Raw genomic sequence first — 22,277 nt, forward strand, 5'->3', positions numbered from 1 at the left:
AGGCAGCACTATCTCGGCTGAGGGAGGTGGAGACGGTGTCGCTGTAAGAAGCAAAGAGTGAAGCGAGAGCCCTCAGCGGCTGGTGGACTTGTGTCAGCTTGTGCGCCAGCATGATAAGGAAGCGAAATGTCGTAAAAGGAAAGGGTCATAGATCACAATGACGCGATCGCAGGAAACATAATTGCATCGTTTAGGACCAGGTTTCTTGACCTTAGATATAGGTGATAAATAAAAGTTAGTAAAGCGACACCCTCAATCAGCTAGTGAAGCGGTTACGGGACGGGAGCCGCTAGAACATGGTTGAAACCTGAATGGGGGGCCATCGGCGGAGTTTCTGCTATGAATGTATATATCTGGAATAATGTCTTCAACTCGGCGGTTAGTAGGCTTGTCCAGAGGCTGGTACTGAAATGATAGGTAGGGAATCAATGGGGTAATTTCTTCAAATGGAAGAAACTTCAGGGTATAGGGTTGGAAGGGATACACAACATCTATTTATTACTACAACAAAATAATTTTTATTTACAGAGTCAATACGGGTAAAGAATACTCATATGATTAATAGATGAGGTTACAACAACACAGTGTTGGAATTTTTTAAAGAATTCAACAAAGTGCGTGCATAAAAAATCAAATGTAACTAATTATAATTATTAATAACAAGCTTTAATATTTTAAACACTTGTATTGTTACGAATTGAATAAAGCGATTGCTTGCCTAAAAGCTACTGAGCCTACTTTATGAGATTTAATTTTATGTAAATAAAATTCTGCAATAATAAAACTAATTTCATATTTAACAGATTTAGCCGAACTACGGGAGCATCCCCTGAGTATCTACTAAGAGTGCCTTATCCCCTCCACGATATGGCTGCTTTTAAATTGAGAGCTGGCATTAATTTAACGACTAGCGTCCTAAACCTTCAAAAATAAATAGTTAATTTTATATAACTACAGCCAAAGAAAAACCGATAACATCTATAACCAACCACATACAAAATAATCAAACAATATTTCGTCAAAAAAAAAAACAAAAGTGACGTGAGAATAATGTCAGTTACCTCGTTCTCTCTCGTAGTTATACGAGTCCGTGGTCTCGCGATGTTCGTGGTGCACAGGGGGATCAACAGAGGAAATAAATGGTTACAGACAAACATACAGACTTTATCTATACGTATTAGTGAACATTGTTATAAAATTTATCTTCTAGTATCTATTTTTGTCATTTGACTAAATTTTTACCTCTTTCTAGATAAAGCTTGTAATTGAATCTGTGAAACGGCATTTTTAATCGCAATCTCCGAAATTATACCTATCCTTGTCTCCCGCTATATTTCGCTCTCTCTCATTTTACGTGCTGGATATAGATTTTTTTCGTCAAAGTAGGTATTACAACGTGTGTAGGTACTATGTTTGTATGTACGTGGAAGTAGCTTTCTTTTAGTTAGTTCTTACGACACACCTAAGCTATTCTTAGTAGAAAATATAATACAGCGATACAAAATAGCATTCGACAGATTCTTATTAGTAGGTGAAGTATAAGAAAAAATGTTTACTTAGAGTTTTGAATTCTATGGGGTTCACTATCAAAGGACATAATGTTATTTACTTCTAAATAGTAGGTTCGCAATCAAAGGAAAATGTAATTAACTTCTAAATAGTAGGGATATATGTTTTGAATGTATTTATAAACTATTTAATATTAGCAGAATACATGCAGTTATTTTGAGGTTATAAGGTGATGCATTGGAATCATAAAGTAGACACTATGTAAGATGGGTGTAACAATTAGGTCTATTATAACCTGTTGGGATTATTGGGATATCATCTTCAGGTCTCAATTCTATCATTAAGCCAAATAGCTGAACGTGGCCATTCAATCTTTTCAAGACTGTTGGCTCTGTCTACCCCCAAGGGACATAGACGTGACCTTATGTTTGTATGTATGTATCTTCAGGTGATGACTGAGTTTTTTTTAAAGGCCGTAGTTTCACATTTGTTCAAGTTAATAAGCCACAGTCGCTTTTCAGTATCAATGAAATTTTCATTAACGTTTTAGTAATAATAAAAGTTAATTAATATTTAATTTTCAAAGTTTCCAACTTTGAATTTATAATTGGCATTTGACGACATCAATAGGAAAGAGATTGAGAGTCATCCCATTCTTTTTATATTTGTGGCGGGAACCACACGACACGGCACAACACGGTTGATTGTTCAAAAACTTTTTATTTAAATAACTAGTTACTTTGTGATTGATCAACCACTTTAAAAAAAAATAGTCTCTGGTTTCAAGCCCTTGTCTTATTATTTCTTTTTTAAGATCTTTATTTAAGAACTCTTTGCTAAATACTGTTAGACGTGTATTAGGTATAACTGGCATTAAAAAAAATAGTTAAAAATATAATCCTAGTAGGTATAGTTACCAGGCTGCGTGTGGTGCGCGCTGGCGGGCGCGTGGTGCGCGGCGTGGGGCAGCGCGCGCGACAGCGGCGCCACCGCCGGCGGGTGCGTGGCGCGCCAGTACGCCTGCAAACGCAAACATTACAACATCACATACATATTTTTTTTTTCAAATTCAAATTCGTTTTTTTCCTCTTTGCAAAGATCAATGCTTAAACTTAACTACTTATAGCTAAATTGATATTAATGATGACATACATACATATGGTCACGTCTATATCCCTTGTGTCTTGAAAAGATTGATAGGCCACGTTCAGCTATTTGGCTTAGTGATAGAATTGAGATTCAAATAGTGAAAGGTTGCTAGCCCATCACTTAAAAAGAATCCTGAGTTTGTAAGCATATCCCTTAGTCGCCTTTGACGACATCCATGGGAGAGTGATGGAGTGGTCTTATTCTTTCTTGTATTGGTGCCGGGAACCACACGGACGGCAACGTCACAAATTCAATTCCATAACGGTGTTTAGGAATTTTAATTTGAAACAATAAATACTCTGAGGTCAACAGGATAAAAGATTACGGTTTATTACCACGACTTACATTTGGTTGGAGTAACCATTTGGTAACGGTGTGGTTACGCGAGGTGTAAAGTGTATAGTAATCCCCACTTAGAAGAAGATACTGAACTATACTTAAAAGTATATTTTTATTTACGTGATGTTAGGGAAAGCGAAAGCCACAGTCTCTTGCATAAATACAGATTTATTATCTGATTCATACTAAGGGATGGGCTTTTAAACTTGAGATTCTCGTTTTAGGCGATGGTCTAGCAACCTGTCACTGTTTGAATCTCAATTCTATCATAAAGCCAAACAGCCGAACGTGGCCTACCAGTCTCTTCATGACTTTTGGCTCTGTCTACCCCGCAAGGGATATAGACGTGACTATATGACTATGAATGAATGATAAGATGTTATCTGCGCCCACGCCTCCGTTATCTATAAACAAGACAAGTATTTAAGCGAAGGAAGTATGCAGAGATCGTGGCAAGTGGAAAGAGGTAGTCTCTGCTTACCTCTCCGGGAAAGAGGCGTGATTTTAAGTATGTATGTATGTATGTAAGACAAGTCTCATCACCTCAAGATATTCCGCGATGTGTTCACAGGCGTCCTCCAGCTGGTTCTCATCGAGAGTGACGTCGAACATCTCTGGCGGGCACTGGGAGAGCTTCTCCGCGGCCACCATCTGCACAGACAGGTTCTTACTCTGCCCCTTCCCCCTGGACTTTATGAGCCGCTGCAGCACCTGGAAATTGAAGTGTGGAAGTTTAACCATACATACATACATATGGTCACGTCTATACCCCTTGCGGGGTAGACAGAGCCAACAGTCTTGAAAAGACTGAATGGCCACGTTCAGCTATTTGGCTTAAAGATGAGATTCAAACAGTGACAGGTTGCTAGCCCATCGCTTAAAAAAAGAATCCCAAGTTTGTAAGCCTATCCCTTAGTCGCTTTTTACGACATCTATGGGAAAGAGATGGAGTGGTCCTATTCTTTTTTGTATTGGTGCCGGGAGCCACACGGCACGGAAGTTTAACCACACCATATTTAATACGGGACTCGTGGTTCTAGGTACCAATAAAAAAAGGACCACTCCATCACGTTCCCATGGATGTCGTTAACAGCGGCTAAGGGATAGGCTTATAATCTTGGGATACGTCTTGTACCTAAGCGATAGGCTAGGAACCTGCCACTATTTGAATCTCAATTCTATCATTAAGTCAAGCAGCTGAACGTAGCCTATCAGTATTTTCAAGACTATTGATTCTGTCTACCCCGCAAAGGATACGGACGTGATTATATGTATGTGCCTGGAGATTATAAATACTAATTCTGAAGAGAGCCATCGTTAAGCACTTCTATTTTCCAAATCGAAATTAATAATACAAAATCCAATGCAGCTTTTATTCTTAAATTGATCGTCAAGACGTCGAACATTAAAAACTCGAATTCCAATAAAATAATCGCAATCGTCAGCAAAATGAACGACAAGAAATAAGCATTATTCTCTGTCGTCTTACCTTTGGGCTTGAAATTTTGAGATAAACAATGGTCGGTGCTAGCGAGGTCTTGGCGAGTTGCGACGGATGGTTTATCGTGTCGCAATCCAGCACGACAAGCTGAAGAGTGCGGGCCAAGTCGAATATCCGTTCTATCTCCGCCTGCGCAAAGTATAAATTGTAATTTGAACCAACGATGCATGTAGATAAGATATCAATCCGATTGAAAGAAAGTCAAATGCACTTTTTTGATTGGACCGAAAAGATTTTCACCATTCCAGGATCACTTTCAAGATAGCAAAACATTCTCAAGATTAAAGGTTCGTGCATGAACCAAAGAATACATGACGCATCCACTTTACTACATCAATTACCTATCAAGCAAGAAGAGCGAATCGGTAAAGTGTCCGTTTATAATGCGCAAGGTTCGAATCTTCTCACTTTCTGGGGCGTTATGAAGCATCCAAAATATACTTACATTTGTGAATAATTCCGTAGGTACTTTTCTATTCACATTTACATTTACATTAATTACTTTAAATCATGCGGCCATCAATCTTTCAATCGTAACGAATAACAATCCTTCATGTTAATTTGTCAATGCCACATTTAACAAAAACTTGGTTAATGTCATTAAATCACAAATACATATGGTAGGTACTGCAGAATGGATCAATGCCAAAGATCTACTAAGTCAAGCATCAAGTCGTGTGAACAGGCCATGACAATATCATTTATTAAAGTGCATCAATGTGAATATTGTCTCATAACTTTCATAGTTCTATGACCAGATTTTTAAAACGAACAATCATTAGGCTCATTTTTTGTTAAACTGTTGAAGTTAGCTTTAAGAACAGTATCAAATTCTGGTATCTGAGAAATTAATCATAAAAAATAGAAAAAAACTTAGTTAAATTATTCTGAAAGATTTATTAGTTTCTTAATTCCGAAGACTTAAGGTATGTTTTAGAGTTAATGCTAAATCTTCGCTGAGAATTAATCACGAAAAAAGGTCAAAAACTGTTGTAATTGTCACACGTAGAACTTCGAGACAATCCGTCTTCGTGAATGAATGCAATCACATTGATACACCAAAAAACAGGTTATCACAATATCGTCGGGTACACTCTCAGCACTATCTACGTCTACCACCGACCGACCTGCACTTCTGCTATACAATTCGACCTCGAATTTGACCTGTCCATGATCGGTTTCTTAGGGTTATTGAGCAACGACCGCTTGGCCAACGAAATGTCTGCGGATACTCTTGTGATGATGATCCTGGAAAATTTAATAGCATAAGTACCTGGACTTCTTGGAGGCAGGTCGAGCGAGAGTTAGACCGCTCCATTATGGCCCGTTTCGACGGATTGTTGAGGAGAGATCGCTTCGCTAGAGATATGTCCGCCATCACACGAGTTATTATTATCCTGGAATGGGAGATTTGGTGAATCTTGAGGTTAGGAATGTTAGTTGGGATTGTTTAAGTTTTTAGGGACTTAATGGTTTGTTAGTTGGTAGGTGTTCTTTCAATATCGATCTTCTCCCAAAATAATCCATCTTAAATTGGTTTTGTTTCCAACTAGATTCTACATTACATCAAAGATTAAATATGACGAGTTGAACCTTAATGCAAACACCATAACATTTTGTACATCTTAGTAAAAACAATTAAAACATATATATTTTCAGTGTTACCTACCTGCCCTCAAATCGCCTCTTTAAGAAGTCGAACAGAGCCTTCTGCATCATGTCCGTGACCTCGTACCCCTTCAGCGAAGGTCCCACCAGCACCACGGGCCTCATTGATGGCACCACGTCGTACGGCGTGCATGCCTCCTGCTTTTTGAAGAACGGTTTACGTTTTTCCTTGCTAGCTGGTAAGGCGCCTGCGCCCCTGCCACGACCGGAGTCTGAATCTTCACCTGGGAATTAGATAAGTTTTTGTATAGTTTGGACACTTTTTGGGATGTTTCACAGTTCCCTATTGTATTTGTACAGATTGGGATCTTTTGTGCGTATTAATATTTTTTTATTACAAGTTACTCGCTTAACCAATTATATTTAATGATTGCATGTTTTTGTCATTGTTAAATTGACAACGTATTGTGTTTAATAAAAATATAATAATTCGACTATACTTGTAGTTAAATTGCTTCAGTAAAGTTCTTGATATTATCTGTTTCTACTGGTCAAACTGAGACAGACGCACAAATTACTGATAGAGATAATTCATTCTGAATAAACCTTTTAGAAAGCTTATTAATTACAGGGCAGCTTCTTAAGCACATATCATACAACACCATACAAGCGGGATTGGTTTCACTTCTTGCTTTGTATTTGACATTGCCATGCATACCATATACAGCATATATAGCTTTAATATTAAGGGGAACTGCCTCACTTACAACATCAACATATTCTTAGACCAATTTTCAGCAACTTATAGAAACTATCATGAACTTTAAAGAAATAATCTGGTCTAAATTTTTAAGGATGTTTGTTAAATTAAAGTGGTCTAATTTGGTCTAAGAAATAAACAAAATTCTCAATAAAAATTGGTCTAATTTGGTCTTAAAAAATATACAAATTTCTCAAAAAATTTAAGAAAGACATTGAATATTTACAATTTATAGATAGACAAAAGAACATCAAGAGGAATTTTATTTAATTGGCATCAATGCAAGATTTTGATTCTGAAGCAATAAAGGGGGCTTTTAAAATTGATCATGTTAATAAAATCTTGCTTTGATCAAGGAAGATAACAATTTACATTAATATTTAATAGAATTTAGATACTAATGCAAATATACAGGTAGATATAAATACACAGATACGTAAATAGACGATGCAAATGGAAATGGGAAGCCGAGCAGCGAGCATGACAAAACAAATGTTAATAACTTTTTAAGATATTTCCAAAATTAAAAAGTAGTAAAATAAAACTCCAAATGGGGTTCGGTGAAAATTGGCAACATTTCCTGGGTTCAATGGGTGATCTGATGGGCTTACCTCGATCGAAGGAGGGGGCATCTGTAAATATGTCAGAGATGAGTGTTGATTGTATTAAATAGGACAAATCCAGGAAATCCTAACAAGTTTCACCAATCGCAATGCGATGCGTGAATGTAGATGAATGAATGCACAAAGCAGTTATGCATTCTATATAAAAACGTTATTGACAGTTGTAGTAGAAAATAGAGAAACCAATTGATACGGAGTGGAATAACGGCAGTCCAAGAAGGTACAGATTTATTTTAATAGAATAGATAATATTCAGAGTTGACAAAGATATACACGTAATTAATAGAAGAGATTTTGCATAGATTTTTAAATTTAGAATTTTTCGTAATAACACAGTAACACACGCAATTTTAATCGTCTTTCTCTAATTTACTAAATTATAAGCATGGCGTACACTTTAGACTTTATTTTATGGACTAATTCTTGTGTTTATTGCCTTGTGTATGCACTTTAGAATCGAACCACCTCATATCTTTCCCATAGATGTTGTAAAAGTCGACTAAGAGATAGTCTTATAAACTTGGGATTCCTCTTGTAGGCGATAGGCTAGCAAGCTAGCACTATTTGAATCTAAATTCCATCATAAGCTGAACGTGACATTTCAGACTTTTCAAGACCTTAGGTCTACCTTGCAAGGGACATAGACTTGACTATATGAATATGTGTACCGGATAGTAGCTTTAGTTACTTTCAACAATTTTCGTAGGAAATTTTTGTCAAATTTATGAAATCATGACTGATTATCATTAATTTTGTGCCGTGTGGTTTCCGGCACCAAACGAAAAAATAATAGGACCACTTAGGTTTCTAACTCAAAAAGCTGTAGTAGGTATTAATATTAAAACAGATTAGTTATTGTCCAAAGCGCATACCAGTACTGTTAACTTGAAAAATATCATTTGCAAAATGTTATTTGTTAACTTATATTTGTTTTTTTTTTATTAATTTCATTAGTTTTCAATACTCAAGATGCGAGCAAGACGATCAAATATAAAGAACAGACAACTGCGTTGTACCCTGAGAGTTAAATCAAACGAATTGTACTCTTTTACAGGAAGTCAAAAATATTTTTCATTCAGTTTAGTACAAAACGTGTGATTTAACTAGAAATATTTAAAGAGGCGATCGAATCGGCAGTTCTAAATTTGATTTAACGTGTTCTTCGCGAACTTTGTTATGGTATAATATCTTTTTTACGGCCTTGTGGCGCAGCGGTAGTGCGATTCTGTCTGTGACACCGGAGGTCTCGGGTTCGAATCCCGGTCAGGGCATGATGAGAAACTAACTTTCTCTGATTGGCCTGGGTCTTGAATGTTTATCTTTATAAGTATTTATTTTAAAATATAGTACCTATCATTAGAATCTCGTAACACAAGTTTCGAATTTACTTCGAGGGTAACTTAATCTGTGTAATTTGTCCCGTATTTATTTATTATTCTTTGATATCGAGATGGGTTTGATATCAGGACAGGACTCTATCAATCCCGTTAAGAATATATCCCTTAAGATTATATTCTCTAGCTTCGTGTACCCCGTGAATCGCAAAATGAGCGACACATGTCTGTTCAAAGAAGGGACTATTCGATTTGTCGTTACTGTTTTGAAAGGTATTGTGTGCCGTACTATTAATATGGTATATTACTAGTTAGGTTATGTATTTTAATACCATAGAATTATCAGTTGTGCTAAAAAATAAATCCAATGTGCAAATAATTCCGATTCGATCGCCAAGCAGAAAACATTATCGATTCGGAGTCTACTCGACTGGATTGTATCAAGAAGTTATAGCCATTTTGTAAATTAGGGTTCACGAACGAACGCACGAGTATCAGAAATGAACGAGAATTAGAGATCGCGATATTACAGATGACAGAATGGAATAGGGACGGATAAAACTGATTATCAAATCTAATATGACCCATTCAGATGTTTTATAAAATGGTGATAACAACAAAAATAAATGAAAACAATAGTACAAAGCGTATTTTCATAAAAAAAACTATGAAAATCAATAACCAGTAAGCACTAATTAAATCGTAGGTGCAATAACACATAATTACAGAACAATATCGATGCAAATAATTTTAAAAAAAAGCACGAAAAATTAAAATCAGTTAAATTTTAAAAAACAAATTAAGTAATCCAATGACAATAAACAGGAGCTGTTTTGTGACAACAATTAACTTGACAACTTCTCAATACAACCATTCAGAGTTCAACCAATGACGTGGCGTGGCGTGGATGACGTACCGGGCGTGGGAGGGGTGCTACCTCGGCTGGGGAGCGGTTGCGGGCCCGCGTTGAGGTTGGCGGCGGACGCGGGCCGCGGGTACCTCCCGCGGGACGCCTGCCCCGCCCGCACAGTCTCGAGCTTGACCGGGGACGGGATGAAACCGATGTCACCGTCCTCTTTCACGAGCCGCCCGATCCACCAGTTGTTGTCGTATTTCTCCTGCAATTGGGTTTTTGATGGTTTAAGATCAATTGTAGGTTATATCCGGTATGATCAATATTTGGTTGACGTTTTTGATGGTTTAAGATCAATATCGTTTATATCCGTGTGCGCTCTGTGGTTCATGGCACGAATACAAAAAAAGAATAGAACCACTCCATCACTTTCCCATGGATGTCATAAAAAGCGACTAAGGGATAGGCTTATAAACTTGGGCTTCTCCTTTTAGGCGATGGGCTAGCAACCTGTCGCTTTTTAGTCGTTTTATTCGTGGTGTTTTATTTAGTCCATTCCATATCCCGTTTTATCCAGTCATAGAGTCCACTCCATATCCGCTTAAAAACTTGGGATTTATCTTGCAGGGGATTGGCTAGCAACCTGTCGCTATTTGTATCTCAATTCCATCATAAAGCCATACAGCTGAACGTGGCCTTTCAAGTCTTTCTAAGACTGTAAACTCTGTCAACCCTGATATAGACGTGACTATATGTAATATGTATCTTTATTATTAACTTCATCACCTTGATGTGTAGAAACTCCCTCGCCTCGAAGGAGAGCGCGCTGCCGTGCACGGGCGAGTCATCGTCCACGTTGGCGTCGTACGCCACGTTCGTGCGCACCGCGAACGCCACCGGCTTCGACTGTAATGCGGTTTTAGTCATATCAGCACAGATGTCACAATAAATTTGAATAGAAAAGAATAGATTTATTTTCAAAATTGGCTCCTTATTGACGTCACATCACTTAAGTAATATATATATATTATGGTTATATATATCGAGTCATCGTCCACGTTGGCGTCGTACGCCACGTTCGTGCGCACTGCGAACGCCACCGGCTTCGACTGTAATAGTTACAAAAAAAAAGAAAGTTTTAATCATATCAGCACAGATGTCACAATAAATTTGAATAGATTTATTTTCAAAAATTGCCTCCTTGTATCCATCCATCACTTATTGACGTCACATCACTTAAGTAATATATATATATTATGGTTATATATATCGAGTCATCGTCCACGTTGGCGTCGTACGTCACGTTCGTGCGCACCGCGAACGCCACCGGCTTCGACTGTAATGCAGTTTTAGTCATATCAGCGCAGATGTCACAATAAATTTGAATAGAATAGAATAGATTTATTTTCAAAATTGGCTCCTTATTGACGTCACATCACTTAAGTAATATATATATATATTATGGTTATATATATCGAGTCATCGTCCACGTTGGCGTCGTACGCCACGTTTGTGCGCACCGCGAACGCCACGGGCTTCGACTGTAATGCAGTTTTAGTCATATCAGCACAGATGTCACAATAAATTTATATACCTAGTGTTAATAAATAAGTTACGGTAACATTGAGAACTCTAAAAAGTTTCGCGTACTAATTCTAAAAAAAGAATTTTGATCGAATTGAGCAAAGTCATCGCATACATAGACAGCGGTAAAGGTTCAACAATAATAGCGGTAAAATATTACCGCGATACAGAATGGTTTTTAAAGAATCGAGGTCGAATAAAGTTTAGCAGCTATTCGATGATTTTATGCTAAACAAAATACAGTTTAACGATGAACAAGCTCTTCTGTTATCAGCGTTAAAGAGTACCTACAGATTGCAATCAGGCTTAACTTTTTTTACAACACACAACACACCAGCCGACCAGCTGAACGTGACCTTCGAATTTTTTCGAGTGATTTGCATAAATGCTAAACCATATGTGGCAACATCTCTTACGTCACACGCCATCAGCCAATCACAACGAGGAATGCTAAGCTAATAACAGCGAAGAATCTAAATCTCGCAAGCAAAGATTTCATGCATTGGAGCATAAATACAACCTCGGACTCCACATCGTCGGCGTCACGGTTCCCCAAGGCACATCATGTACCTTGGAAGATTCGCTACACACGTAAGGTTTCTATGTCTTTCGGATCTTTAGACTTCATCGGTTTGTACTATGTTTACATGTCAGTCATTCAATCATTTATAGATGTATTTCCTACCAGCGCTACATTCTCACGACGCAGCGCCTCCTTGTCTGGCAATCTGTCACTTTCTTTATTGGCTCTGTCTACTTCGTAAGGGGTAATGTCTCAACTTGTCTTACCCGTGCCTTGTCGAGCTGAGCGAGTGCCTGCGCTTCTTTCTCGCGGCGCAGCGCCTCTTTGTCTTCGTCCAGCGACAGCTCCGAGGATGGTTGGGAATAGTTTGAATCTGCTGAGCCCTGGAAACAAAAATAAGCTGATATCAACAAAGACGTAGAAAAAAAAGCAGACTGAGTATTACTATACGGCAAATTGAAGCATCAATATTATGCCGGCCTGTATACAGGGTGACTTTTAATTCAACTGCATAAATTTAACTGTTAAGTGTACTCATCCAAAGGATATTTAAAAACGTTAATAGAAAAATATCAGTTCATATTTCAGAAATAAAAATAAAAGTATCAAAATCCACGATCCTAAATACGTCATATCACCCCGGCCGGCGGAAAAGCGACGCGTAAGATTCAGAGGTCAACGACACATTCATTCAGCTGAGCGATGTCGACAACTCTGTACTTACTTGATCTTGATACTAGAAAAATAATTTATTTTTCAGACATTTATTTACATGTTTAATTTTAATTTCTTTTTGTAGGTCTTCAATAAAGCGTGTGACGTAGTTTTTGAGGGTTTTTTAAATGTGAAAATGATGACGTTTAATTTAAATAAAAATAGGCTCAAATGGCTCAGAAGCCTGGGTATAGTCTATGTTTAAAAGGATGCAGTTGTTTTAAATGTCACTCTGTATATACTTTATACAGGCCTCGACACGAAATGGCAAGTTCTCTGTCACTCACACATGCGTACAACGCCGCCATTACCATGCTTCACTTTTCTTGAAGACACACTCTGTCCGCATTTTTGTTTACGTCTATGGATATTATCATATGTATGAAGGATACTGCTTATGCTGCGCATAACCTAGACGGATCGTAGAACTATTATCTCCATCATCAAGGAACTCCAAATTGGCCAAAGATTTTGATCTATTTCTCTTTAGAGGGTACTTCAATACTTTGGCCATATTGTAAGAAAACCAGCAGATAACTTGGAGAAACTGCTGATTACCGGACTGTTGGCTCTGTCAATCCCGCAAGGGATATAGACGTGACGACAAGTATTTAAGGATACCTACTAACCTGTTGATATTGTTACTAACATCATCATGTTAGTAACAATATCAACCTTAGCCTTGTTATGATACTTTTATCATTAATAAACAATCCAGAGAACTTGACAAGGTGGTTAATATTACCTACCTATTTTTCCTACTAATATTATAAATGCGAAAGTTTGTGAGAATGCCACTTTTCGCAACAACTGACTATCCTTAAATACGTGTAGTCACATCTATATCCCTTGTAGGTAAAGGGTACAGAGTACTAAAAGGTAAAGAGCTTACATTCTCGAAAGCACTGAAAGACCACGTCCAGCTTTATGTCTTTATGATGGATTTTGAATTGAGACAGGTTGCTGGCCCATTGCTTACAAGAGGAATTCCAAGTTTATAAGCGTCTTTTCTATTTGTTTATATCCCTTAGTCGCCTTTTACGACATCCATGGTAAAGTATGAGGCGATAGTGATAGGTTGCTAGCCTACTAAAAGAATCCCAATTTATATAGTTATATCTATAAGAGTACATCATGTATTGCACATACGATTTAAAAGTTAAAAAAGAAAGATAAAAGAGAAAGTTTCTTAAGTTTGCGATTCCAAATTTAATGATAAAATATTTATACCCAGGAACCGCAAAACGTCGGAATTCACAAGGAAAATTAGTCAAATATTACGTAAGTAGTTGTTTGTAAAATTAGTCACATTGTTATTATTATAATTTTGTTGTATACATTATGAGGGTATAACAATTTGTCATGCCAGCATAATGTGTCGGCATTTATCATAGCGCGTGAGTCGTTGCGCGCCCACTTCCGCAGTGCACCAAATATGCAGCTCACTGTTACTATGTCATCTGTATATACATACATACACACGGTCACGTGCCGTGTGGTTCCCGGCACCAATACAAAAAATTATAGGACCACTCCATCTTTTTCCCATGGATGTCGTAAAAGGTGACTAAGGGATAGGCTTTTAAAAACTTGGGTTTCTTCTTTTAGGCGATGGGCTGGCAACCTGTCACTATTTGAATCTTAATTCTATCATTAAGCCAAACAGCTGAACGTGGCCATTCAGTCCCGCAAGGGATATAGACGTGATCGCATACATACACACATATGGTCACGTCTATATCCCTTGCGGGGTAGACAGAGCCAACATTCTTGAAAAGACCGAATGGCCACGTTCAGCTATTGTATATATACTTCTTCTTCCTACTGGCTTCAGTCCCGGTTGCATCCTCATGAGTTTGAAGAGGAGTCCAGGGTATGCCTTTGACCATGGATCCTGGATTGAGTGAGTCTGATTTTTACACGGAGCGACTCCTATCTGACTTCAGCAATCTTTATAGGGTTAGGTTACCTGCAAAAGTTGCGGGTGACGTTCAGCTGTATGGCTTTATAATGGAATACGGTTAAAGAAATTTATTCTCATAAAAGAATCTACAAAAAATCACTTACAATGAGAACTTCAACATTTAGTGGACGCGTACAAATTGTCTGTAGTTGAACAATAAAATATAACTCCGTGCTGACTGCGTGCACAGAACTAGTTAGGATCTTCGATAGTAGCATTTCAATGTGTGCGTGTAGTCATCATTAGAGGACCATAATAAGCGTAACTAGATTTGACTTACGTTATGTTACAATACGAGCATTAATATTACTTATTATGAGTATCTGGTACATTTATTTTACAGTGATTATTTATTTACTTATTTATTTTTTGTTAATTATTTATTTATTATAATGGAATTGAGATTCAAACAATAGACAGGTTGCTAACTCATCGCCTACAAGAGGAATCTAAAGTTAGTTTATTAGCCTATCCCTTAGTCGCCTTTAACACATCCACGGGAGAGAGATAGAGTGGTTCTATTTTATAGTGCCGGGAATCACTTGGCACCAAGAGAGTATTTCCAGAAATTTCCGCGGGAAATAAAATTGAGTGTCATTTTTCGTTATTGCGGGCGGAGTTGCTTATCCTGTGATAAGAGTTGATCTGGTAATTAAATATAAATTTGTTCTGCTGGAATGCTGTGATGTAAGAGTTAGAAAGAGAGGGATGATTTTATTAAAACGTTGGCAGCATTAAATAAAAAATAAGGTGAAACAGCTTCAAGGATCTAAGACTGAAGGTCACCGATATCAGCTGTGGTTGGCAAGTTCCACAAATAACGAGTTTAAAAATATATAATTTGTTATAATAGTTTAAAAATAGTATATAATTTATTATAATAGTTTAAAAATAGTAAGAAATCTTACTCTAATAGAAATGACCTTATAAATTGTCACTTTATTAGACTTCAAAAAAGGTTTTTAATTCAAGGTGCGTGCAGTTTGTTACCGCATCTTCTGCACTGACGCTTTGGAAGAGGCAGTAAACTTAGTTTTAAGCAATTTATTTTACGTCAACGAATGTTGTGAAACCAAAACATTTGACAATTACTAAGCGATATGAAGTATCCTATAATAATGAATAAAAAATTCGAATTTTAAATTTGAATTTGTGCCTTTTTTATAACGGTAATGTGCAAGAACGAATAGCATCTTTTCCATTATATTATTTTGTGTTAAATTGAAAAATTAACATGAAAGTAAAATAAATAAAATTGTGCTTACCAAGGGCTTGTAACTGGTCACTGGTTGACGCGTGCCGACTGCATGCAATGCACAACACACAAACAGACAAACATGCTCTATGTTAAGGTTCTTTCAAATAAAGTAAAAAATATTCGAACAATTACTGTAGTAAGTAAATAATAATGAAAAGGTAGAAATATTTTTCGACGTTCGATCAGTATACAAAATACCATCTTTGAGGATAACAAATTCTGTTAAAGAGTCTTAAAAAGAAATTGATAAACGATTTTCCAATAAGAAATTGAACGAAAAAATATGGAGTACTTTTTTTTAAATTATTTGTCATTACAAGCAGCAATAAAAAAAATACACATTAACTGGCCACATATAAAAAGCTGTTAAAAATATTTTAGCTATGCCTCACCTTATCCACATCTTCCCGAAACAAAATTAGCACTGGCCAACATTATCACAGGAAAAAATAACATTCGAAAGCGTTCGAAATTTGATTTAACTCCTTAATTTGTTTTTTTTTTGTCATTTATTACTAAAACATCCAAAAAGCGTTCGAAATTTAGAATTTACTTTTTAATTTTTGCATATAGCGTAGGCACTCCATTCATGGGTGATTCCGGAGCGCGATTGATCAAGAATAGTACTGGAGTGGAGGCTTAAGCAGTAGGTTGAAGGTTTTGGCGGCAGACTGGCGGCGGGTCGAAAGCGTGACGTCAGAACCGCCCGGGTCGATACCACCCTGCATATTTTACGCCCCTGTTTTGGGGCATAGCCAACGAATTCAGCGCTTTTTTATTACGGCACGGAGTACCAGGTTATTTGGGTAGCGCTAATACGTTTTCGGTGTACTCGATTTGCATTGGTTGATCTATTTTGATGTGGGATTAAAATTAACTAGTTGGAGATAATTAAATGTATTAATTCGATAATCTCGTATAAAGTTAGTATTCAAACTAATGTACATAACTTCGAAAATAGTAAATGGCCAAGATGGAATTTGAACCCGTTGCCTTTTTGCGACACACGTATTTTTAACCGGACACCTTACCGATTCCACCACCGGCGCTTTTAAATAATGAGAAAGATTATTTGTATCAAAAATAAAGCTAAATATAAAGTTGCAAAGTTATAACGACAAGAATTGTGTAAAGATGAATTAAAAGTGAAAAAAAATGTAATTTTTTCAGAACGTATATCAATTTTCGTCTAATTACATTATTCTTTATTGTATATACATAACATTTATTAGTATAATTAATCAACTTTAAACTAATAAAATAGTAAAATAATTGTAAATAAACTAATTCATAATATGTAAACCTGTTTGTATCGGTCAGTCTCGACCGTGACCCTGAAAAAATTGATTTCATTGCTTTGAAATAACTTGAGTAGAATTTTTTTATTTGGTCATGATTATTTCAAATCGCAAATGGTCCAATCACCTTTTCGCTGATGGTCTCAATTAGAAATTGGTACAATACAATTTAATAATATAATGAGTCAGTTAAAAATTCTTCACAATTTTTATTCTGTATAAAAATAACGTAACCTATTTGTTTTTTTACACAAATCGCAAATTAGAAGAAAAATACCTACACATCACACGTTCCGTTCTTGCTTATACAGCTAAGTATTACTTTTTATCCATTACGGGGTGGGGTAGATTTAAAAGTAATAAGATATAGTTAGCTAGGTATTATATGAATTGATACATACACACATATAGTCACGTCTTTATCTCTTGCGGGATAGAGAGAGAAAAGGGTCTCGAAAAGACTGATATGCCACGTTCAACTATTTGGCTTGTTGATAGAATTAAGATTCAAATAGTGACAAGTTTTAACCCACGCCTAAAAGAGAATCCCAAGTTTATAAGCCTATCCCTTAGACGCCTTTAACGACATCCAAGGGAAAGATATGGAGTGGTCCTATTCATTTTTCTATTGGTGCCGGGAACCACACGGCACAAAAGTTAACTTAAAAGCAAAAGACATAGTTAGCTCGGTATTATATGAATTGATACGAATATAATAATTGAAGAGAGTTATGAATGTGGATGAAGCGAAGGAAGTATGCAGAGATTGTGGCAAGAGGAAGGAGGTAGTCTCTGCCTACCCCTCCGGGAAAGAGGCGTGCTTTTAAGTATGTATGTATGTATGATAAGAATATAATTTATTTACGCCTCATGGAAACTCCCTGGCGACCCTTCGACGCCGTACCATTAAAATCTATATTTTCCATTAATATCTATTGGAAATTGTAACGCTTCATACTCGAGTTATTATTTAACCCACGATCAAAATGCGTATAGGTATATAATTATTTTATTTTGTATTTTGTGTGAGTATAAATATCTATTGTATTAAGTTTGACCACGTAAAGTTCTCTGTAAGACCCAATGGTTGACTGGTAGATAATGCTACTAGCATTAAATCCGCCAATTGTGCTATACATTTGTATTTTGTACTTAGTTCTAAAGTTCTTCGGTAATAAAGTTTAAATATTATTTTTTTATTTTAACCCAGTTTTTTTAAATTTTATTTCGCCTTTAGACAGGCATAGAGACATTCAAGTATATTTCGGTAATAAATATATTAGATGAAACTTCTTTGTAGTTAAGAACATACTACATAGTCATCAAATCTCAATTCCAGCATGAAGCCATACAGTGTGGTTCCCGGCACCAGAATAGGACCACTCCTTTCCTATGGATGTTGTAAAAGGCGACTAAGGGATAGGCTTATAAACTTGGCATTCTTTTTTAGGCGACGGGCTAGCATTAAACAAAATAAATTTGGGGATAAATTTTAGCTTTCAATAATTATAAACAGCTTATGTAAGTAGGAACATGCCATAACTTTCAGAATAATAACTTCGATAATACAACAATATGATAAGAAATTGGTGCGTGCATAGATCGGACAACATACATACATATGGTCACGTCTATATCCCTAACGGGCAGACAGAGCCAACAGTCTCGAAAAGCCTGAAAGGTCACGTTTAGCTATACGTCTTACTGATTGAATTGAGATTCACATAGTGACAGTTCGCTCGCCCTGCTAAACAGTTGAACGTGACCTATAAGTCTTTTCAAGACTGTTGGCACTGTCTACCCCGAAGGGATACGGACGTGATTGTTATGTATGTATGTATTCTCTTCTAGAGTACTTAGGTACCAATTCTACATGTATCCGACCACAATTGAAATATAAAGGGCTTATCACACACTTTTTCTTCTATTATCAAGCACAGATTGGCTGAGACTCGGGAGGAACAAATATTTATTCTTACTCTACAAATACATAAAAAATTAATACATTTCTTACTCATGAAAGTAATCTATACTAATATTATAAAGCTGAAGAGTTTGTTTGTTTGTTTGAACGCGCTAATCTCAGGAACTACTTGTTCGAATTGAAAAATTCTTTTTGTGTTGAAAAGATCATTTATCGAGGAATAAAAACAAAAATTATTTTTGCGTTAATTTATCGAGGAAGGCTTTAGGCTATATAAAGTATCACGCTGCAACTATAAGAAGCAAAGAAATAATGAAAAATGTGAAAAAAAAACGGGAAAAATTATTCATCCTTGATCGGGCTTCAATGATGCCCAAAATAACTATTCCACGCGGACAAAGTCGCGGGCACAGCTAGTGAATCAATAAAGTTTTTAATAAGTAAATAAAAACTTTTACAATATATATCAGAGAAACGCGAATTTAACGGCTCATCGCTAACTTCTACTGGGTAAGTTTTATGAGAACAAAGAATTTATTATTTTATTTATATTTTTGTTTTTCAACCGTTGTTGATGTTTTATATGATAACCACGGGCTATTGCCAAGTATTTATCATAATGAATTTAATTTATTAAGGGCATCATACCACAAAACATAATAACCGATAATAAAACCAAAAAGTTCTTATCACTTTAACACCGATAATTAGAACCCATATACATATATTATTACAGAATCACAATTCTATCATAAAGCCAAATAGCTGAACGTGGCCTATGTATATAGTCTATTCAAGACTGTTGGCTCTTGTAGCGGCCGTTCAGCTGAAACAGACTCTTTGACTTAACAATTTAGGTGACCAAAACCGACTGACAGACTTATGAAAAAAAAAGGACAATCGAAACTAAGACTAGACGACGATAAGACGCACCTTGAACGGGCAAAATTCTTTTTTATTATATATAGACAAGACCTAACAGACCCTCGGCCCGTTCAGCTCTGTCTACCCCGCACGGGATATAGACGTGACCATATAAACGAATCAGAACCCACCAACCTGAGTGAACAATTTATTGTATCCAGCCCCATTGTTGCATCCGATCATATTACGGCATGGCGGCAGGTCGCCGCTTCGGACGACCAGCGGTATGCCGTCGTGGTCTGCCGTGGTTGACGACCATGACACGTCCGGCTCGCTCCACTGTCCTCGGGCGAATAACCCTGGCACAGGGTGTTGCCAGATGCCTTTGTGGGAACGCGCGGAATTGCTACTAAAACTGGCTGGGTTGGTAATTTTTTAGCGCCAAAGACGATACGTTATGTTGCGTTGGTAATGTTAGCGTGTTAAATTTGGTTCGTCAAAATTCAATGTGATTTATCACTACATAGTATAAAACAAAGTCGCTATTTTAGTCTGTTTGTCTGTATGCTTAAATCTTTAAAATTACGCAACGGATTTTTTGTAACAGGTAGAGTGATTCAAGAGGAAGGTTTTTATGTATAATAACATTGATTTTTTCTGAATTTTGCACCCGTACGAAGCCGGGGCGGGTCGCTAGTATAATATAAGCGCTAAGGATCTCCTATTGCATCACGTTATAATTAGTCTTCATTTAGATTACCACAATCGAAGACAGATCTATCCAAATACTACCTCGTGATTTTAGAGCAATGCACGTGCTGAATTACATGAAGGAATTCTTGGACGTGTTTAACTATTCCTTGGTGAAATTCACAATTTTTCTTCAATCAATTTCCGTTCCAATACGACTAAGAGATGAGCTTATTAACTTGTGATTCTTATGTTGGCGATACGTTAGCAACCTGTCACTTTTATAATCCCAATTCTATCGTTAAGCAAAACAGATGAACGCGGCCTATCAGTCTTTTCAGGACTGCTGGGATATAGACTTGAATATATGTATGTATTATCGAATTTTGAACGCTAGATATTGCGCAGAAAGCTATAAGCTGGCAACACCGACAGTCGGTACCCCTCGGCACCCCTCCCGCCTTTGATGGGTGAATGAGATGCGCGCGCAACGTGACTGACAACTAGGTCAGGTTTGGGCGTTACGCGCGAGAGTTTGTTATGATGCGATAATGGACAGGTGGCTTTGGTGATGATGATTGATATGTCATTTATATAGTGCATACATACATACAGATAATGATGTCTATATCCCTCGCGGGGTAGACAGAGCCAATAGTCTTGTAAAGACTGATAAAGACCAAATTTTCAAATAGTGACAGGTTGCTAGCCCATCGCTTAAAAGAAGAATCTCAAATTAATAAGCATTCCCTTAGTCGCCTTTTACGACATCCAAATGAATAAAAGGAGTAGTCCTATTCTTTTTTTTTATTGGTGCCACACATCACACTTATATAGTCACGTCTATATCCCTTGCGGGTCGGATAGAGGCGTCAGTCTTGAGAAGACTGAAAGTCCACGTACAGTTGTATGGTTTTATGACATATATTTTATTATTGTAATAGGGTTACTCAACTCAACGATTTAATAATAAATACTTATCTATATGGATAGGCTTATAAACTTGGGATTCTTCTTTTAGGCGATGGGCTAGCAACCCGTAACTATTTGAATCTCAATTCTATCATTAAGCCAAACAGCTGAACGTGGCCTATCAGTCTTTTCAAGACTGTTCGCTCTGTCTACCCCGTAAGAGATAAAGACGTGATCATATGTAATGTATGTACTATATGAATAAACGTTACAGACCCAGGCCTACCAGAAAAAGTTTGTTTCACGTTCGTCATCATGCCCTGACTAGGATTCGAACCTGAATTTCGAAGAAAGAACATAGTCTGAGCCAGCTACTTCTTATACCGCACAAATTGTAAAAGTTGATCAAAGGCATCTTCTTTTATTCAATGGTCTAGCAACCTGTCATTGCTTTAACAACCATTCAGCATTTTTGGGACTTATTTTCATAGCAAGCAGGCAGTTCCGTGTGGTTCCCGGCACCAATGGAAAAATAATAGGACTACTCCATCTATTTCCCATAGATTTCGTAAAAGGAGACTAGGGATAGGCTTATAAATTTGGGATTCTTCTTTTACGCGATGAGCTAGCAACCTGTCAAAATTTTAATCTCAATTTTATTATAAAGCCAAACAGCTTGACAAGGCCTTTCAGTCTTTTCAAGACTGTTGGCTCTGTCTACACCCCATGACGTGATTATATGTAAGTATATGTATAAGACCTATAAAGGATAATGGCGGGATATAAGTTTGTATGTATGTGAAATAAAATCTTTATGACAACGCTTCAAACTGCCATAGTATAAAGAAATAACTGCGTGATCTCATTAATT

At 36.8% G+C, this 22,277-nt stretch overlaps 1 protein-coding gene across 7 annotated transcripts in view; it reads right to left on the minus strand.

The window, feature by feature from the left end:
- Window positions 1-22,277, minus strand: part of LOC106132190 (voltage-dependent L-type calcium channel subunit beta-2) — a 30,212-nt gene that overhangs the window by 1,123 nt on the left and 6,812 nt on the right. Inside the window, exons 1-10 of one of the 7 annotated variants that reach the window (XM_060944705.1) lie at window positions 20,000-20,144; window positions 12,050-12,166; window positions 10,463-10,582; window positions 9,740-9,941; window positions 7,478-7,498; window positions 6,168-6,390; window positions 5,772-5,895; window positions 4,487-4,627; window positions 3,541-3,708; window positions 2,427-2,529 (exon numbers count right to left, since the gene is read on the minus strand). In XM_060944705.1, coding sequence (XP_060800688.1) covers window positions 2,427-2,529; window positions 3,541-3,708; window positions 4,487-4,627; window positions 5,772-5,895; window positions 6,168-6,390; window positions 7,478-7,498; window positions 9,740-9,941; window positions 10,463-10,582; window positions 12,050-12,166; window positions 20,000-20,047 — 1,267 coding nt within the window. In that variant the 5' untranslated portion in view covers window positions 20,048-20,144. Of the gene's footprint in view, window positions 1-2,426; window positions 2,530-3,540; window positions 3,709-4,486; window positions 4,628-5,625; window positions 5,747-5,771; window positions 5,896-6,167; window positions 6,391-7,477; window positions 7,499-9,739; window positions 9,942-10,462; window positions 10,583-12,049; window positions 12,167-19,999; window positions 20,145-22,277 lie in introns of those variants that run through there. The other 6 variants (XM_060944700.1, XM_060944726.1, XM_060944718.1 and 3 more) reach the window with 6 other exon arrangements.

Source organism: Amyelois transitella, chromosome 2 (assembly GCF_032362555.1).
Source record: "Amyelois transitella isolate CPQ chromosome 2, ilAmyTran1.1, whole genome shotgun sequence".
NCBI lineage: Eukaryota > Metazoa > Arthropoda > Insecta > Lepidoptera > Pyralidae > Amyelois > Amyelois transitella.